This window comes from Scyliorhinus torazame, chromosome 8, assembly GCF_047496885.1.
Source record: "Scyliorhinus torazame isolate Kashiwa2021f chromosome 8, sScyTor2.1, whole genome shotgun sequence".
Lineage (NCBI taxonomy): Eukaryota > Metazoa > Chordata > Chondrichthyes > Carcharhiniformes > Scyliorhinidae > Scyliorhinus > Scyliorhinus torazame.
The window spans coordinates 142,782,634-142,800,956 of NC_092714.1; the positions used below are offsets into that span (position 1 = coordinate 142,782,634).

The 18,323-nt window shown below is 52.4% G+C and overlaps 1 protein-coding gene across 9 annotated transcripts in view; it reads right to left on the reverse strand.

The window, feature by feature from the left end:
* LOC140428160 (leucine-rich repeat-containing protein 63) overlaps window positions 1-18,323 on the reverse strand; it is a 101,779-nt gene that overhangs the window by 4,561 nt on the left and 78,895 nt on the right. For 8 of the 9 annotated variants that reach the window (XM_072514294.1, XM_072514296.1, XM_072514295.1 and 5 more), the window contains 2 exons: window positions 11,440-11,523; window positions 1,925-2,164 (listed from right to left, as the gene is read on the reverse strand). In XM_072514294.1, coding sequence (XP_072370395.1) covers window positions 1,925-2,164; window positions 11,440-11,523 — 324 coding nt within the window. The remainder of the gene's footprint in view (window positions 1-1,924; window positions 2,165-11,439; window positions 11,524-18,323) is intronic. The other variant, XM_072514298.1, reaches the window with a different exon arrangement.

The window sequence follows — 18,323 nt, forward strand, 5'->3', positions numbered from 1 at the left end:
TTGACTCCTTCTCCTCCTCCATAATCCTACCATAAATTGCTGAGACCACCCCACTCTCCACCCCCCACCCCCCCCAACTGACAATACCTCCTCTAATAATGAGGAGGGCAGCGCCACAGGAAACTCGGAAAAGGCTTTTTAGCAAAATTCCGAACCTGCATATACCTAAAGCCCTCCTCATGCTACAGCCCATACTTCACCCCAAACTCCTCTAAACTTGCAAACCTTCCCTCCAGAATCAGATCCTTCGTGTCTTTCACCCCTTTCTCCTCCCATCCCTGGAACCTCGCATCCATCCTCCCCAGCTCAAACCCATGATTCCTTATTAACGGCATCACCCTCGATGCTATCCTCAACTTGTAGTGCTGTTGGCATTGCCCCCAAATCCTCAGCCAGTCCACCACTGCCAGATTCCCAGAATACTTCTTTGGGGCTAGCGGCAGCACTCGCAACCATAACCCCTTACAGGATGCCACCTCCAACCACACCCACATAGCCTCTGACTCCTTCCTCCAGCCCCGCACTTTCTCCCCATTTTGCCGCCCAATAGTGCAACAGATTCGAAAGAGCCAGGCCGCCGACTGCTGCCCCATTTGGAGCACCGCCTTCCTTATTCTCGCCACCTTACCTGCCCACAAACGATGAGAAAAGCCTATCCACCCCTTGAAAAAATGCCTTTGGCAAAAAGACAAGCAGACATTGGAATAAAAACAAAAACCGAGGCAAAATATTAATTTTGACTGCCTGCACCCGGCCAGCCAACGACAAGTGGGACTATCCTACCATCACAGATCCTCCTTCATCATCCCTACCAGGGTGGTGAAATTCAGCTTACAGAGCCGTACCCAGTTCTGTGCCACCTACACCCCCAACTACCTAAAGTAAGGCTGGGAATTTTTGATGAGAAATTCTCACCCTTAGCATCCATTATTCATTAGCATGATGTGTACAGCAATGCTACTTCTGTTTATATCACTTAGGGTCTCCCCCTTTCAATGTGAAGTACAATTTCAGCCATGCCAACTGAAGCATCAGGTGTTAGTGGCAGCTGAAATGCCCGTTAATTCCAGCAAACACGCATGTGTGACACTCTTATGTGTCACTGACATTTAAATATTGACTATAAAATATAAAACATTAGCACAAATCACATTTTAAGTAAGGATTCGCTTCTCAAAAGATAATTGTATTTCAATATGTATATGTGTGTATAAAAATTAGGTATTTTTAATATGCCAATGATTTATGGTTTCAACCTCACCACAACGGATGGAGAGGGTAACAGGGGCTGGGAAGGAGAACAAGGTGTGCATCTGTGGGTAGGAATTAACCTTTGTAATTTTGGGAACGAGTTGGATCAGTAAGAATTGGGAAGCGGCACAAAGACAGGTATGTCTGCCTTTTGCTGAAAAATCCTCAAGAAGAGCCATTTAAAAAAACATAATTGATTGTCTTATCTGGTTACCTCTTTCATGAACTGGGTGTGAAAGCTGCTGTGTTATTTGGAATTGGCTTCAGTAACTGGCTATTACTGTGTTTTGCTACAAATGCTTATCTGTGTAGAACCTAGTTTGGGGCTTAACCTGTATCAAAATGCCTGGTGTGACTGATATTGATCATTTTCTGAAGTGATATGGACACTACATGTTATTGAGAGATACTAAATTAATATATCATTCACCGAGGGAATACTATCTCAGTTTACTCTGTACTCAATATCCAACTTCAGTTCATAGGTTGAGCCTGGGTTTGTCTAACATAATTGACTTTTACATTGGGCAAGAGAAAATGTAACTGGAGAAGCCATTACAGGGTAATGGTGCCTTGCATCAGGCATATCTGGGAAAGGCTTAGTGCTAGAATTGGAGAGTGTAATTGAAAGCCAAGCCGATTATCTCAGTCCGATGTAAACTGAGCTACTTACTTGTTCAGTGTATCTTGCACGTCTTTAGAAATGTTTGTGTACTGCTGACCTAAGTGGTTCTTGGAGAAAGTAACAGCAGCTAGATCAGTCAGTCGTTGTGGTTGGTTCCGAACATTTCCTTCCCAAAACAAAGAATTTGTGTAGTTATTCTCCATGCGTAAGTTCTTGAGCTGGAGCTGGAGGAGGCCACATGGCAATGTTGTCAGCTCATTACCATCAACGTTTAAAAACTGAAGGTTTCTGGGTAACAGAAGTTTCATTAAGAATATGAAAGTCATAATTATGAAAATTTGTGCTTCATCTTCTCAATTAGATCTATATAAAAGTTACTAATGAAAATTAATATACTACATGGAACCAATAACAGATGTGTAAACTCACTACATTTAAAGATATAACCTGAAGTCCAATTACCTTACACAAAATCAAAAATAAATCTGTCATATATTGAAAATATATTATCTGTACTATACAGGGAGAGTTGATGCAGAGGATTAGCTGACTTTACTTTATGTCACTATATTTTTACCATGCAGCAAATCCAGAGGAAAAAATAGCTTTTACATCATCATTATGTCCGAGAAACAGATGGCCAAAATCATTATATTATACAGAATTTGCAGGACAGAAATAGACAATTCAGATAATCTGGTTTATGCTTGTGTTTATGCGCCTACACGGGCCTCCTTCCAACTGCTTCATCGACTCCTATCACCATTTCATTTATTTCTTTTCCCTCAAGGCTTCTCTTTAACTGCATCTATGTTATTTGCCTCAGCTGCATCATATGAAACAGTCTAAGATGGGTTTTGAGTGCATGTACACAAATGCACATTATATGGGGAAAAAGGCTGGTGAGCTGCAGGGGCAAGTTGTCATTTGGGATTATGATCTTGAGACATTAATGAAGTCCTGGCTCAAAGGAGGGGAGGTTTGGGCACATAGGGCTGGACTCTACGCTTCTGATGCTAAGTGTTGACGCCAGTGGAGGATGTGTGGCATTTTACGACAGACAAAATGGCGTAACACCTGCACCCATTCAGCTACTTTAAATGGGCTAACACCATCGCCACGTGGAACGCAATCAATTCCGTGGAAAAGGGTGCCAGTTTTGCCAGGTCCGTGACTGGCACTCATGAGGCTCACACGCTGCAGCCGCACTTAAACGGTCCTCCCCCCACCACACATACCATCCAAGACAACAAGATTGAGAACAGCGCCACGGTTCAGGGAGTCTGAGCTGGATACCCTCCTGGACATCATGGAGAAGAGAAGGATAACCCTAAACCCCGGCCCGTGAGGAAGGCTGCCGGGCGCTGCCGTCCACCATCCCTGGCAACAGGTGGGAGAGGCGGTCCACGCCATGGGCAACTTCGCCTGAACTTGCATGCAGTGCCGGAAGAAACGTCATGACCTTCTCAGGGCAGCCAGGGTGAGTTGGCTGCTCCGTGCCCCTGGCACTAACGCCGCCCCCCCACACACCCTTAACCTGGCCTCTCTCCCGGGGATGGGTGAACCCCCACCCTGTCCCATTTGCCAGCACCCATGCCACTGAGGCCACCATCTGCCCAACCCCTGGGCTGCAAGCATAGGACCATCTAACGTGTCATTGTATGTGTCGCCCCCTCCCACCCCCCACCCCCACACACCAGGAGAAGGCCGCGCACAACCGCCTGGGGCGGGAGGAGACCGGAGGGGGACAGCAGAACTGCGGCCCCTCCCATGGCCGAGCAGAGGGCCCTGAACATGGCCGGCGGCCCAGAGGGAAAGGGATGTCGCTGGGGTGGAGTGGGGTCACAGATGAGCAAGTGAGACCCCACTGAGTAGCGTTTGCCCATGAAATGTGTGAAGGCCCCCCCCCCCCCCCCCCCCGGCTGTCCATCATACATGTCATCTTGTGTCTCACAGGACCTGCCAGAGAAGGTGCCGGTCCATCCGGAGTCCCCCGCCCCCAGCGAGTGCCAGAGCCGGTGCCCCCCAGACAGCCGAGCACTGACGGGGCGAGCAGCCCAGACACCAGCCTTCCGCCCAAGACTCAGGACTCCTTGGAGCTAAGGTTGGAGGGTGGCATTGACTTTCCATCACAGCTGTCTCCTACACCCTCCACCATCCCAGAGACTATCACATTGGTTGGGCACATTTGTGAAAAGGCTCCTGGGACTCTATCTGGTGGACATCACATATCACGTCCGGTACAGCAGATGGAGGTAGGAGCAGCCAAGGGGCCGGATGATCGGAGGACGGGCTGGCCCCAGGAACCAGCTGCCATCCAGACGGGTCCTGGGCTTCTGGAACATCCATTCCCAGCCACAGTGCAGATGCAGTCAGACAGCCAGGGACTACAAGAGGGAATGTCGGCGAGCATCCAGCACCTGCAGGTGCAGGAGTCCAACCGTGTGCAGGAGCAGGGTATAGTTTCGGCCATGTGTGCCACCCAGGCCGACACTGCATGGGTGGCACTTGCGGTGGAGGCAATCGTGGTGACAGTTTAGTCTATGGATCAGTGTGCCCAAGGCCTGGGACATTCTGTGCAGGCGGTGGCTGAGGCTCAGGACATGGCTGCCCTCTCACAAGCAGCCATGTGCCAGAGCCACCTGGAAATCGCAGCAGCGCTCCTCAGCGTGGCCCAGTTACAGCAGGCCATGGCTGGGAACATCGGCGACATTGCCCAGGCGTGGCCAGCCTTGCACAGACTTAGAGGGAGGTGGCCCAGTCCCAGAGGGAGGTGACCCAGTCGCTGGCTGATGTAGCACAGTCGCAGCGTGATGTGGTGCAGTCCCAGACGGAGATGGTCCATTTACTGTGCTCCATGGCTGCGAGCATGCAGACCCTGGTCGAGACCAGAGCGGGCCTCCAGGACTGGCAGCGCCAGGTGGCAGAGGGGCCTCAGGGGATGGCTCCTCTTGCACCTTCGTCCCATGGAGTAGCCTTGGGGGGACATTGGGTCCCCCGAGGGAGGAGGAGGTGATGGGGCCCAAGCCAGTGACTCCCGCAGGGGAGGTGCCGGAATACCGCAGCACTTCGGACTTCCCCCCCCTACCCTTTCCTGTCCCTGGTGCATCTGGGGGGCAGTGGGCAGAACAGGGCAGCACCACACCACCAGGGACACCTGAGCAGCAGGCGGGCCCACCCATGCCGGGTCGCCCCAGGAGATGGGTACCAACTTGTTGGGACCCTTGTTGCAGGGCAGGAGCCTCCACTCCTGCTTTATCGTCTGGGGAACCACCTAAGCGTAGTGTTAGGGCCCATAAGGCCAGAAAGTTAGACAACAGTTAAGTTGGCACAGGTGCAGGACACAGTTTAATTATGGGGGTTAGGGCACAGACTGTATTTATTTCTTTGCAATAAACAACTGGGGCGAAATTCTCCGGAAACGGCGCGATGTCCGCCGACTGACGCCCAAAATGGCGCCAATCAGTCGGGCATCGCGCTGCCCCAAAGGTGCGGAATGCTCCGCATCATTGGGGGCCGAGCCCCAACCTTAAGGGGCTAAGCCTGCACCGGACGGATCTCCGCCCCGCCAGCTGGTGGAAAAGGCCTTTGTTGCCCCGCCAGCTGGCGCGGAAATGACATCTCCGGGCGGCGCATGCGCGGGAGGGTCAGCGGCCGCTGACGGCATCCCCGCGCATGCGCAGTGGAGGGAGTCTCTTCCACCTCCGCCATGGTGGAGACCGTGGCGAAGGCGGAAGGGAAAGAGTGCCCCCACGGCACAGGCCCGCCCGCGGATCGGTGGGCCCCGATCGCAGGCCAGGCCACCGTGGGGGCACCCCCCGGGGCCAGATCGCCCCGCGCCCCCCCCAGGACGCCGGAGCCCGCCCGCGCCGCCTTGTCCCGCCGGTAAGGTAGGTGGTTTAATCTACGCCGGCGGGACAGGCATTTTAGCGGCGGGACTACGTCCCATCCGGGCTGGAGAATCGCGGGGGGGCCCGCCAACCGGCGCGGCGCGATTCCCGCCCCCGCCGAATCTCCGGTGGTGGAGAATTCGGCAACCGGTGGGGGCGGGATTCACGCCAGCCCCCGGCGATTCTCCGACCCAGCGGGGGTTCGGAGAATCTCGCCCCTGTTAACAATTTAAAACTTGCCTCGGTGCTCTGTCTGATGAGTGTGGGGGTGGGCTGGTCCGGGCTGGCTGGAGGCGGGGGACCAGTGCAGGCCCTGTGGGCGGACACCCCCCCCCCCCACCCCCCGGACGCCCCCTCCCCTCCCCCTCCCCCTCCCCCCCATGCTGGACCATCCCCACCATCCCCACCCCAGGGATTCAACGGGACCATGTGATGGACTGGCCAGCTCGCATGCAGGGATCACTCAAGTGGAAGGTGCTACCGTGAGCATGAGTTAGACATTGTCATATGGTGGAGCTCATCGCAGGGCAGGTTGTCATCATCCTCCATCCATTGACCAGACCCGCTGTTATTGCAAACCCAGGGCCCCCAGCTCGTAGCGCCGCAGGTAGTATAACGTAGGAGTGTGCAAGCGGGCGGTCTGGCAGTGTGGGAAGTGAGGGGGTGTGGGGCTGGGATGTGGTGTCCGTGTCCCTGGCCAGCACCCCCTCCCCCACCCTCTCCCTCTTATTCGGTGAACCTGGAGCCGATGAGAACTTCCAGTGCACATTGGCCCTGGCAATAGCGCTGTCTGGCCTCCCCTGCCTGCCCGGGCCCCATCGTAGAACTTACAGAGCAGAAGGAGGCCATTCGGCCCATCGAGTCTGCACCGGCTCTTGGAAAGAGCACCCTACCCAAGGTCCACACCTCCACCCTATCCCCATAATCCAGTAACCCCACCCAATACTAAGGGCAATTTTGGACACTATGGGTAATTTAACATGGCTAATCCACCTAACCCGCACATCTTTGGACTGTGGGAGGAAACCGGAGCACCCGGAGGAAACCCACGCAGACACGGGGAGAATGTGCAGACTCCGCACAGACAGTGACCCAAGCCGGGAATCGAATCTGGGACCCTGGAGCCGTGAAGCAATTGTGCTAGCCACAATGCTACCATGCTGCCCACTAAACTATGTCCTGCTCATTGTTCCCCCTCCCCTGCCTTTCCTCCTCATCTTGAGAATGTTAAGAGGGTCGACCCTCTCAGCATCATACTGGAGGGCCCCTCCAGAGCAGTCCAGGCACCTAAAGCTAATCTTCAGAATGCCGAAGCACCGCTCAATCACACTCCTGGTCACTGTATGGGCGTCATTGTAGCGGGTGTCCGTGTCAGCCTATTGCCTCCGGATAGGTGTCATCAGCCCTGGGCCCGGGGCATCCCGGCAATGGTGGTGAATCCCACTGCCCAGGCATCCTGGTGGGCTCGGTCCACATGGAAATGTATATATTGCTCCACCTGGGCATATAGGGCCTCCTTGACGGCGTGGATGCACCGGGATCTGTGAGATCCCAGACATGTCCCCACTCAGCGACTGGAAGGACCCCATCGTGTAGAAGTTCAGGGCAACTGACACCTTGACGGCCACTGGGAGAGGGTGTCCTCCCCCATACCCCTGCGGTGCCAGGTGTGCCATCATTTGGCAGATGTGTCGCACTGTCTCTCTGCTCATCTGGAGTCTCCGAAGGCATGTCTGGTCCGGGAGGTCCTTGAATGACAGGCGGCGCCGCTACACACGAGGCCTTATGCGGCGCCTCCTTGGCACCTCCTCCTCCTCGGCCTGTTGGGCGGCCAGCCCTCCAGCCTGTGCGGCCACTACCTGCTCCTCTGCAGCCCGTTCCTCTGCAGCCGGGTCCTCTGCTGCTGCCTGCTCCGCTGCTGCAGTTTCCCCCACCTCTCCGAACGGCACCCCCTCACGCGGCCGCAGGGCATCTCGCAGAGCTGCGACCATCACCACAGCGGCCACCATTGCTGGTTGAACGCCAAACGCCATTGTCTACATGGGGTGTATGGCCAACATGTGAGCATGGTGCATACTCCCGTGCCCAACCGGGTTCGATGGTCTACACGGTTGGCAGTGCGGGCTCCGCTCACGCATGTCCTCCCCACCCTTATGAAAATGAAATGAATGAAAGTGAATGAAAATGAAAATCGCTTATTGTCACAAGTAGGCTTCAAATGAAGTTACTGTGAAAAGCCCCTAGTCGCCACATTCCGGTGCCTGTTTGGGGAGGCTGTCCCCCACCCTCTCCTTACCCTGGAGGCCTTACCCTGTCAGTATCCGGCATCATCGGTGCCCCCGGTCCTGGCGCCCATCCTTGCTGCCAGGGGTACCATTGGCTGGCATTGCCCTCACTGGGAGTTGCCGTGGGTGATCCCCCGGTGGGTGGCGGTTGATTGAGCGGGGTGTCTTGGGTCAGGGGGGGTGCAACCCTAGCCAGCACCGCAAGGTTGACGTCCGCATTGGAGGCTGCCCGGGCGTCCTGGTGGGCTCGGTCCACATCGAAATGGATGTATTGAAGCGCCTGGGCATATAGGGCCTCCGTGATGGCGTGGAGGCACCTATGCACCGAGGTCTGTGAGATCCCGGACAGGTCCCCACTTGGTGATTGGAAGGACCCCGTCACGTAAAGGTTCAGGGCGACTGACACCTAGAAGACCACCAGGAGCGGGTGTCCTCCCCCATATCCCTATGGTGCCAGGTGCGCCATGATCCCGTAACAGCCTCCCCGAACAGACGCCGGAATGTGGCGACTAGGGGCTTTTCACAGTAACTTCATTTGAAGCCTACTTGTGACAATAAGCGATTTTCATTTTAATTTCATCTGGCACAGATATGTCACACTGTTCCCCCTGCTCAGCCGGAGTCTTCGACGCACGAGGCCTCATGCGGCGCCTCCTTGGCACCTCCTCCACCTCGGCTTGTTGGGCAGCTGGCTATCCAACCTGAGCAACTGCCACCTGCCTCTCTGCTCCGCTGCTGCAGCTTCCTCCTCCTCCTCGCGCAGCTCCAGCTCGTACAGCCGCGGGGCATCCTCCAGGGCTGTGGCGACCAGCAGGAAGGCCAACATTACTGGTTGAATTCTAATATCCATTGTCTGCAGGGGGTGAAAGGCCAACATGTTAGCATGGTGCGTATCCCCGTGCCCAACCAGGTCCACCAGGCTACATGGTAGCCCCGGTTGGTACTGCGGGTTCTGCCCTCACATGTCCTTCCACCCCCCCATCCCCGCACCCCAGTCCCCGTCGTTTGACAGTACCTTGAAGGCCTCTGGTGCCAGGAGTACCGTTGGCTTGCATTGCCCCCACCAGGGGTAGGCACCACAGCCCCAGTAGGTGGATGTTGAACTGGGTGGGCTGCCGGTGGGTGGCGGCTGGGTTGGGGAGGGGGGGTGGCGGGGGGGTGGGGGCACCAATATGGCCGGTGTTACTCTGCAGAACCAGGGGCCAAGGTCTGGGTGGTTTGTGGGGTGTGCAAGATGGTTGCCTTGCATGCCCTGATAATGGCGGTCCATGTCTGGACACTGTCCCAGTCCTGTGGGGAGTAACCCCGGCCACTCGGCCTGTTTCCCCCCCCTCCCCGACCCTGGCAGGGCCCCCCACATCCCAGCCAGCCCGGTCAGTGCGTCCTGCCCGGCAACCCCCAGTCGCTCCTCTCTGTGTCTTACCTTCTCTCCTTCCTACATCAGCCGCGACGCCGGTTTCACGGTTTTTAGAAGCACAAGTGAACTGCGCCGTTGGGAACTTGGTCCATCGGAGGAGGAGAATCGCGGAGTCCCCGGAGAATACGGAGTCAGGCCCGCTCGTGATATGCAAACGGTGCTTACTGTACGTGCATTACGGTACACATTGAGGTGACAGAGAATTGCGATTTGGCGTAAAATAGGCGCCCGCTGCGATTTTGGCATCGAAAACGGTTCTCTGCCCATTCGCATTTCGCGATTTCACCGTCAGCTAACGGGAATCCTGCCCAATGTCTTTTTGTTCTGGTATGATTTTTGTAAATCTTTTATACACCATCTGAAATGTCTCTAAATTATTTTTATGACATTACTGTGCACAGTACTCTGAGTGTAGTCTAACCATGGTTGTATTTAAGTTTAAGGTAACTTCTCTACTTTTCCTGAAGAAATGACCCCGGTGCCTGGTTACCCTTTTCCATGTCCTTGTTAACCTGTATTCCACTTTTATTAATTTGTGAAATTGTACTCCAGGTCCCATTGCTCCTCTTCTCTATTTACACTCTCATTTTGCAAGATGTATGTAGCCTTCTTATTCCTCCTTATACCAAAATATACCAACACACTTACCTGTATTGAAATTAATTACGTGTGGGCAGCACGGTAGCACAAGTGGATAGCACTGTGGCTTAGGGTTAGGGTTAGGGTTAGGGTCAGCGCCAGGGTCCCAGGTTCGATTCCCTGCTGGGTCACTGCCTGTGCGGAGTCTGCACGTTCTCCACGTGTCTGTGTGGGTTTCTTCCGGGTGCTCTGGTTTCCTCCCACAGTCCAAAGATGTGCAGGTTAGGTGGATTGGCCATGCCAAATTGCCCATAGTGTCCAAAAAGATTAGGTGGGGTTATTGGGTTACGGGGATAGGGTGGAAGTGAGGGCTTAAGTGGGATGGTGCAGACTCGATGGGCCGAATGGCCTCCTTCTGCACTGTATGTTCTATGTTCTTATACACTCATACTGCTAATTTATTAATGTATGATGGCCCAACCTGCCTTCTATTAACTATACCCCAATCTGGTGTCATCTGCAACATCCGATTCCTGATTCAAAATTCTTTATGTACATGTAAATGTTTAATGATTTTTGAAATAATTCAGAATCAGGGGCGAAATTCTCCAGTATCGGCGCGATGTCCGCCGACCAGCGCCAAAAACGGCGCTAATCAGTCCGGGATCGCGCAGCCCCAAAAGTGCGGAATCCTCTGCATCTTGGGGGGCTGAGCCCTAACCTTGAGGGGCTAGGCCCGCGCCGGACTGATTTCCGCCTTGCCAGCTGGCGGGGAAGGCCTTTGGTGCCCCGCCAGCTGGCGCGGAAATGACATTGCCGGGTGGCGCATGCGCGGGAGCGTTAGCGGCCGCTCACGGCATCCCCGCTCATCCGCTGTGAAGGGAGTCTCTTCCGCCTCCGCCATGGTGGAGACCGTGGCGAAGGCGGAAGGGAAAGAGTGCCCCCACGGCACAGGCCCACCCGCGGATCGGTGGGCCCCGATCGTGGGCCAGGCCACCATGGGGGCACCCCCCGGGGCCAGATCACCCCGCACCCCCCCCAGGACCCCGGAGCCCGCCCGCGCCGCATTGTCCCACCGTTAAGAGAGGTGGTTTAATCCACGCCGGCGGGACAGGCATTCTAGCAGCGGGACTTTGGCCCATCCGGGCCGGAGAATCGCGGGGGGGGGGGGGCCCGCCAACCGGCGCCGCGCGATTCCCGCCCCCGCCGAATCTCCGGTGCCGGAGAATTCAGCAACTGGCGGGGGTGGGATTCACGCCAGCCCCCGCCGATTCTCCGAACCGGCGGGGGGTCGGAGAATCCCGCCCCAGATACTTTACTGAAAGCTAATCTGCACTGATACATCACTAGAAATGCTGCAATGTTAAGTATACAAAAACATTGTTCACTAACCTTAAGTTCTTAATGTCGTTGGAAATGAAAGATATCTTGTTGTAGGCAACATTCAGAGACTGAACATTTGATAAGAGGAATAGCCTGTTAAAAAAAAAATTCCATATCTCTTTCAGATTAATCTAATGTTATTTATGTTCTTAATTGGCAAAGATTTTTGAAAAATTGCTGAACTGGAGCACAATTATGCCATTGTATAGCCTGAATTGTATTCTGCCTAACCAAGGAACTATTTCCATTTGTCAGTTGTCACAGAGCTTAATTCAATGTCATTCATTTGATGCTTACAAATTGGTGTCCTTGAAATTTAAAAATGAACCAATACTGGATGAAATTTCTTGTGTTGATCTCTTTGCTCAACCAATTCTGCCCTCATTCACATCCTGATTTTCATTGTTCCTCCATTTGTTGCCTTGGTGCTAAGTTCTGAAATTCCCTCCCTAAATCTTCAAGTTTTACTTCTCTCACTTTCTTTTAGGTGCTCCTTAACCCTCTCACTTTGATCAAGCTTTTGGTCATCAAACCTAATATCTCCTGATGGTGCTCAGTGTCAAATTTAATTTGATAACACTCCTATTATAACACCTTGAGATGTTTGACTACATTAATGGTGCTATATAAATGTAAGTTGAGAAAATATATTACAACTATGTCAGCAAAATTGTTAAGTTCTAAGAACAAATTTGCAACAGCAATTAAAATCTACAATGCTTCTCCACAATAAAGTATCAAAATATTGATAGTGACATGTTCAACAAATTGTATATAAAAAAACAAGCTATTCACTATTGGATATTGGTTTCTCTTGGAATAATATCATCTGTTATATTCTGAAGACACCAGCAGACTCCAGGAATGGGATTCCCCATTTCTGACAGGACAGATCAGGACAGATCTGAGGCGTTCAAGGCAGATGACCCTGACCTATACAAGAAATCCAGGTACGACCTCCGCAAAGCCATCCGGAATGCCAAGAGAGAATATCAAACCAAGCTAGAGTCACAGACAGACTCTCGGCGGTTGTGGCAAGGACTAAACAACATAACGGGCTACAAAGCGAAGCCGAACAGTATCTCTGGCAGCAGCGCACCACTCCCCGATGAACTCAATGCATTCTAAGCTCGGTTCGAGCAGGTAACCAACAATCCGCTGGCGAGTGCCCCAGCAGCCCATAATTCACCCATACCCACCATCACAGCTCCCGAAGTCAGATTGGCCTTCCTGAAAGTGAACTCTCGGAAGGCGACGGGGCTCAGACGGGATCCCTGGTCGTGCACTCAGAGCCTGCACGGACCAGCTGGCAGATGTATTCACGGACATCTTTAACCTGTCCCTACTCCACTCCGAGGTCCCCACCTGCTTCAAGAAGACCACCATTATACCGGTACCAAAGAAGAACCAGGCAACGTGCCTCAATGACTACCGACCAGTGGCCCTGACTTCAGTCGTAATGAAGTGCTTCGAGAGGTTGATCATGAAGCGCATCACCTTCATACTCCCAGAACGCCTTGATCCACTGCAATTCGCATACCGCTGCAACCGGTCCACATCAGACACCATTTCCCTGGCCCTACACTCATCCCTAGAGCATCTCGAAAACAAGGACTCCTACATTAGACACCTATTTATTGACTACAGCTCCGCCTTCAACACCATAATCCCAGCCAAGCTCATATCAAAGCTCCAAAACCTAGGACTTGGCTCCCCACTCTGCAACTGGATCCTCGATTTTCTGACCAACAGACCACAATCAGTAAGAATGAACAACAACATCTCCTCCACAATAGTCCTCAACACCGGCGCCCCGCAAGGCTGCGTACTTAGCCCCCTACTCTACTCCCTGTACACACATGACTGCGTGGCAAAACTTGGTTCCAACTCCATCTACAAGTTTGCTGACGATACGACCATAGTGGGCCGGATCTCGAATAACGATGAGTCCGAATACAGAAGGGAGATAGAGAACCTAGTGGAGTGGTGTAGCGACAACAATCTCTCCCTCAATGCCAGCAAAACTAATGAGCTGGTAATTGACTTCAGGAAGCAAAGTACTGTACACACCCCTGTCAGCATCAACGGGGCCGAGGTGGAGATGGTTAGCAGTTTCAAATTCCTAGGGGTGCACATCTCCAAAAATCTGTTCTGGTCCACCCACGTCGACGCTACCACCAAGAAAGCACAACAGTGCCTATACTTCCTCAGGAAACTAAGGAAATTCAGCATGTCCACATTGACTCTTACCAACTTTTACAGATGCACCATAGAAAGCATCCTATCAGGCTGCATCACAGCCTGGTATGGCAACTGCTCGGCCCAGGACCGCAAGAAACTTCAGAGAGTCGTGAACACCGCCCAGTCCATCACACAAACCTACCTCCCATCCATTGACTCCATCCACACCTCCCGCTGCCTGGGGAAAGCGGGCAGTATAATCAAAGATCCCTCCCACCCGGCTTACTCACTCTTCTTCCATCGGGCAGGAGATACAGAAGTCTGAGAACACGCACGAACAGACTCAAAAACAGCTTCTTCCCCACTGTCCTAAATGACCCTCTTATGGACTGATTTCATTAACACTACACCCTGTATGCTTCATCCGATGCCAGTGCTTTTGTAGTTACATTGTATATGTGTTGCCCTATTATGTATTTTCTTTTATTCACTTTTCTTCTCATGTACTTAATGATCTGTTGAGCTGCTCGCAGAAAAATACTTTTCACTGTACCTCGGTACACGTGACAATAAACAAATCCAATCCAATCCAATCCTGAGAGTGTTGACGCCAATGCAGAATTCTTGGACTTTAACATCAGCAAAACTGGCGCCGCACCTGGACCGATTCCGTTATTGTTGAGGGGCTAGCACCGGCACCATGTGGAACACAATCGATTCCAATGGAAAAGAGTGTGGGATTCGCTGGGTCTGTGATTGACACTCGTGAGGCAGACAAGCTGAAGCCGCACAAACACATTACAATCCCCACACACACACATCCCAGCCAACAAGATGGCACTGGTTGTGCTGGGGCGCATCCATAGAGCTGATGGGTTGGCTGGGGCCAGAAGGCACCCAGGGGGTGGGCTGGGGAGGGGGGGGGGAGGAGGTTGAAGGGTTCGGGGGGGGCCTATACGACCCGTGGCACTAAGTTCACAGTGAGCAGTCAGCGGCATGCGCAGCTGCATGGCTGCCTTCCCGGCCGCGGCAATGGTGTTCCGTGTCTGTCCACCCCGACCCCCACAGCCCAGCCCCCCAGCGAGCATCACAACTGTCAGCAATCTAAGTTGATGCTGGACATTTTCCGTACCCCCTCTCTCTTACTCAGCAGCCACCACGCCCGTTTCACGATTTTTAAAAGCACACATGAACCGCGCCGTCGGGAACTCGGCCCATCGGAGGAGGAGAATCGCGGAGGCCCCGGAGAATATCGGATCGGGCTCGCTGATGATATACAAACAATGTTTACTGTACATGCATTCCGGAACCCACTGGCACCGCTGTCGAGGTGACGGAGAATCACGATTTGGCTACAAATTGGTGCCCGCTGCGATTTTGGCATCGGAACCAATTCTCTGCCCAATTACGTTTCGCGATTTCGGTGTTGGCCAACGGAGAATCCCGCCTCATATTTTTTTAAGCATCATTTATTACATTTAAAAATACACAGAATTCCTGGCCATTTAATTTAGGATAGGGTTGCCACCTCAGGTCGTTTGATTGTGTGACAATTAAACACATAAATTTGGTCATGCCACACTTTGATGTGGATTGGGCTTTGTGAATTTGATGCCAGTTCTGCCATTTTGAAGTTCCAGACTCCAGCTGATCATGTGTGAAGCCACATGAAGGACTTCTCATCAATGCTAAATTACCGGACCATCAGCTCAGTTGGCTGGACAATTTGTGATGCAGAGCAGGGCAGATTCAATTCCCGGCTGAAGTTATTCATGGAGGCCCACCGTCTCAATATTGCCCCTCGCCTGAGGTGTGGTGGTCCTCAGGTTAAATCACCACCAGTCAGCTCTCCCCTCAAAGCGGAAAGCAGCCTATGGCCATCTGGGACTATAGCGACTGAACTTTTACTTTAGAATCATTCACAGGTTAACAGCTTTTAACACAATTCAGTTTGGCATTTCCCATAGTTGTTTCGAGTTGTAAAATTCAAAAGAGAATGACGTGGTAGGTGCTGAAGAGTTTGCGCTGACTTCAAGGCTTCTGTACAAACCAATTGCTACCAGATGTAGGTGCACTGGTTGACTGCCATTTCTCTTGGAATGGAGCATGACTGGATCTGAAGGTATTTAGCAACATCGCGCAGTTTGCTGTCCTAAAGTGTTGCCTAAAGTGGTCACTGATGCTCTCTATTCATTGAGAAATAACTACATTTTATTCCATCTTGCCAGAGAGCAGTGGGTGGAGGGAGGAAAAGGGTATGTTCGGGATTATAGGCTTCCCCATGGTATAGAGCGCCATTGTTGACAGGTACATTGTTTTGTGACTGCCACATGTCAACTCTGCAATATACTGGAATCAGAAAGCATTTCCTTCCATCAACGTTCACCTGGTGTGTGAAACCATAGACAATTAATAATGCAGGCCAACGTCTAGTATCGTGACAACAGTCATGAGCTCTTTATGATACAGTAGTTCACAGTGCCAGCTACAATTCTTCCATTTTAAGGGTGGCTACTGTGTGACAAGGGGCATTAGCTGACTAAATGGCTCATGGCTGTGGTTCACAACTCACGGACATGTGTGCAGCATGCATACAATGAGAGCCATGTTGCCACAAGAAATGTGATAGAGCAGATTGTTCAGTGTGCCGCAACAACTTCTCCATGGACTGGACTAGTTTGGAGGAGCTCTTCAGGCCTTTACCTGAGAAGGTCTCTGGTTTGCTGCATGCATAAAATTGCTATCATGTGGGCACAGCCTTTGCAACCAGCTGTCAGGCGAGCAACTGGGGAGGAGGAACAGGAGCAGTAAGAGGAAGGAAATGGAGTAGCCAACTCAAAAAGCCCCTTTCTTTCCAACTGACGCTGAAGAACTAATTTGAGTTGAATACTAGTAACTGCAACTTAAATTCTCTGTTCACCAAGACTCTCATTACATAGAACATAGAACATTTTTTTTTTTACATAAAATTTACAGTGCAGAAGGAGGCCATTCGTCCATCGAGTCTGCACCGACCCACTTCAGCCCTCAATTCCACCCTATTCCCGTAAACCAATAACCCCTCCTAACATTTTCTGGTCACTAAGGGCAATTTATCATGGCCAATCCACCTGTCCTGCACGTCCTTGGACTTTGGGAGGAAACCCGCGCACACACGGGAAGAACATGCAGACTCCGCACAGACAGTGACCCAGCAGGGAATCGAACCTGGGACCCTGGCGCTGTGAAGCCACAGTGCTAATCACTTGTACTACAGTGCTGTACCTTCTCTCAGCATGATTCTAAGGCCAACACATAGGCGTCATCAGCCATGTCCTTTGCAGGTACCATTTGTCACCAAGAAGCCAGTCCTGTATCCTGTGTGGTCCCCTGATGATGTCTTGGATCTACAATCTACTCAAGATATATGAACTGTGGATGCTTCCTGGGTGCCTCGTGCAAACCTGCATGGCAGGCTTCTTATAGTCGCAGGCCAGATGTACATTGAGCAGGTGGCAGCCTTACCAGTTTATGTATTGGAGTGCCTGTTGACAGGGAGCTTTTACAGCCACATGAGTTCAGTTGATGGCACCCTGCCTTGCGGGAAGCTGGAAATCTCAGCAAAGCCCAATGTCTGACTTGCTTGATCCCTGTTGACATTGACATAATTGCAGGCCTTGTCAAAAACAGCGTCTGTGGCCTCATGTATGCATTTGTGTGTGGACACCTGAGAGGTTCCACAGAGATCTCCATTGGAGCCCTGGAAGTAACACTGGTGTAGGATTCAGTGTGGCGGTTACTTTCTTTTAAAAAAAAATATGTTTTTATTAAGAATTTTTAAACAATATTTTCAACCATATAAACAACCCCACTCCCCCACCCCACCCCGCCCCCCGTAACAAAGAAAAGAAATAAAGCTCGTGTAGCAAGACATGAACCTGGCCAGTCAATACGATACATAACTTTGTACATAGGATTCTTCCCGTACATGTCAGTTTCCGGAACATTCACGTATTTTCTTGCTCAAATGCCCCTCAGAGAACCCCCGCCCCCCCCCCCACCCACGAACGATGTCCCTCCCTCCCCCCCCCCCCCGGGTTGCTGCTGCTGTCCGACCCTCATCTAATGCTCTGCAAGATGGTCTAGGAACGGTTGCCACCGCCTGTAGAACCCCTGCACAGACCCTCTCAAGGCAAACTTTATCCTCTCTAACTTGATAAACCCAGCCATATCGTTTATCCAGGCCTCCACGCTGGGGGGCTTCGCCTCCTTCCACATTAGCAAGATCCTTCGCCGGGCTACTAGGGACGCAAAGGCCAGTATGCCGGCCTCTTTCGCCTCCTGCACTCCCGGCTCGTCCACTACTCCAAATATTGCTAGCCCCCAGCTTGGCATGACCCGGACTTTCACCACCTTAGATACTGTTCCCGCAACTCCCCTCCAGAACCCCTCCAGTGCCGGGCATGACCAAAACATATGGACATGGTTCGCCGGACTTCCTGAGCACCTCTCACATCTGTCCTCCACCCCAAAGAACCTACTCAGCCTCGCCCCGTCATATGCACTCTATGAACCACCTTAAATTGTATCAGGCTAAGCCTGGCACACGAGGAAGAGGAATTAACCCTACTTAGGACGTCAGCCCATAGCTCTTCCTCAATCTCCTCCACCAACTCCTCCTCCCATTTACCCTTCAGATCCTCTACCAAAGCCTCCCCTCTTCTTTCATCTCC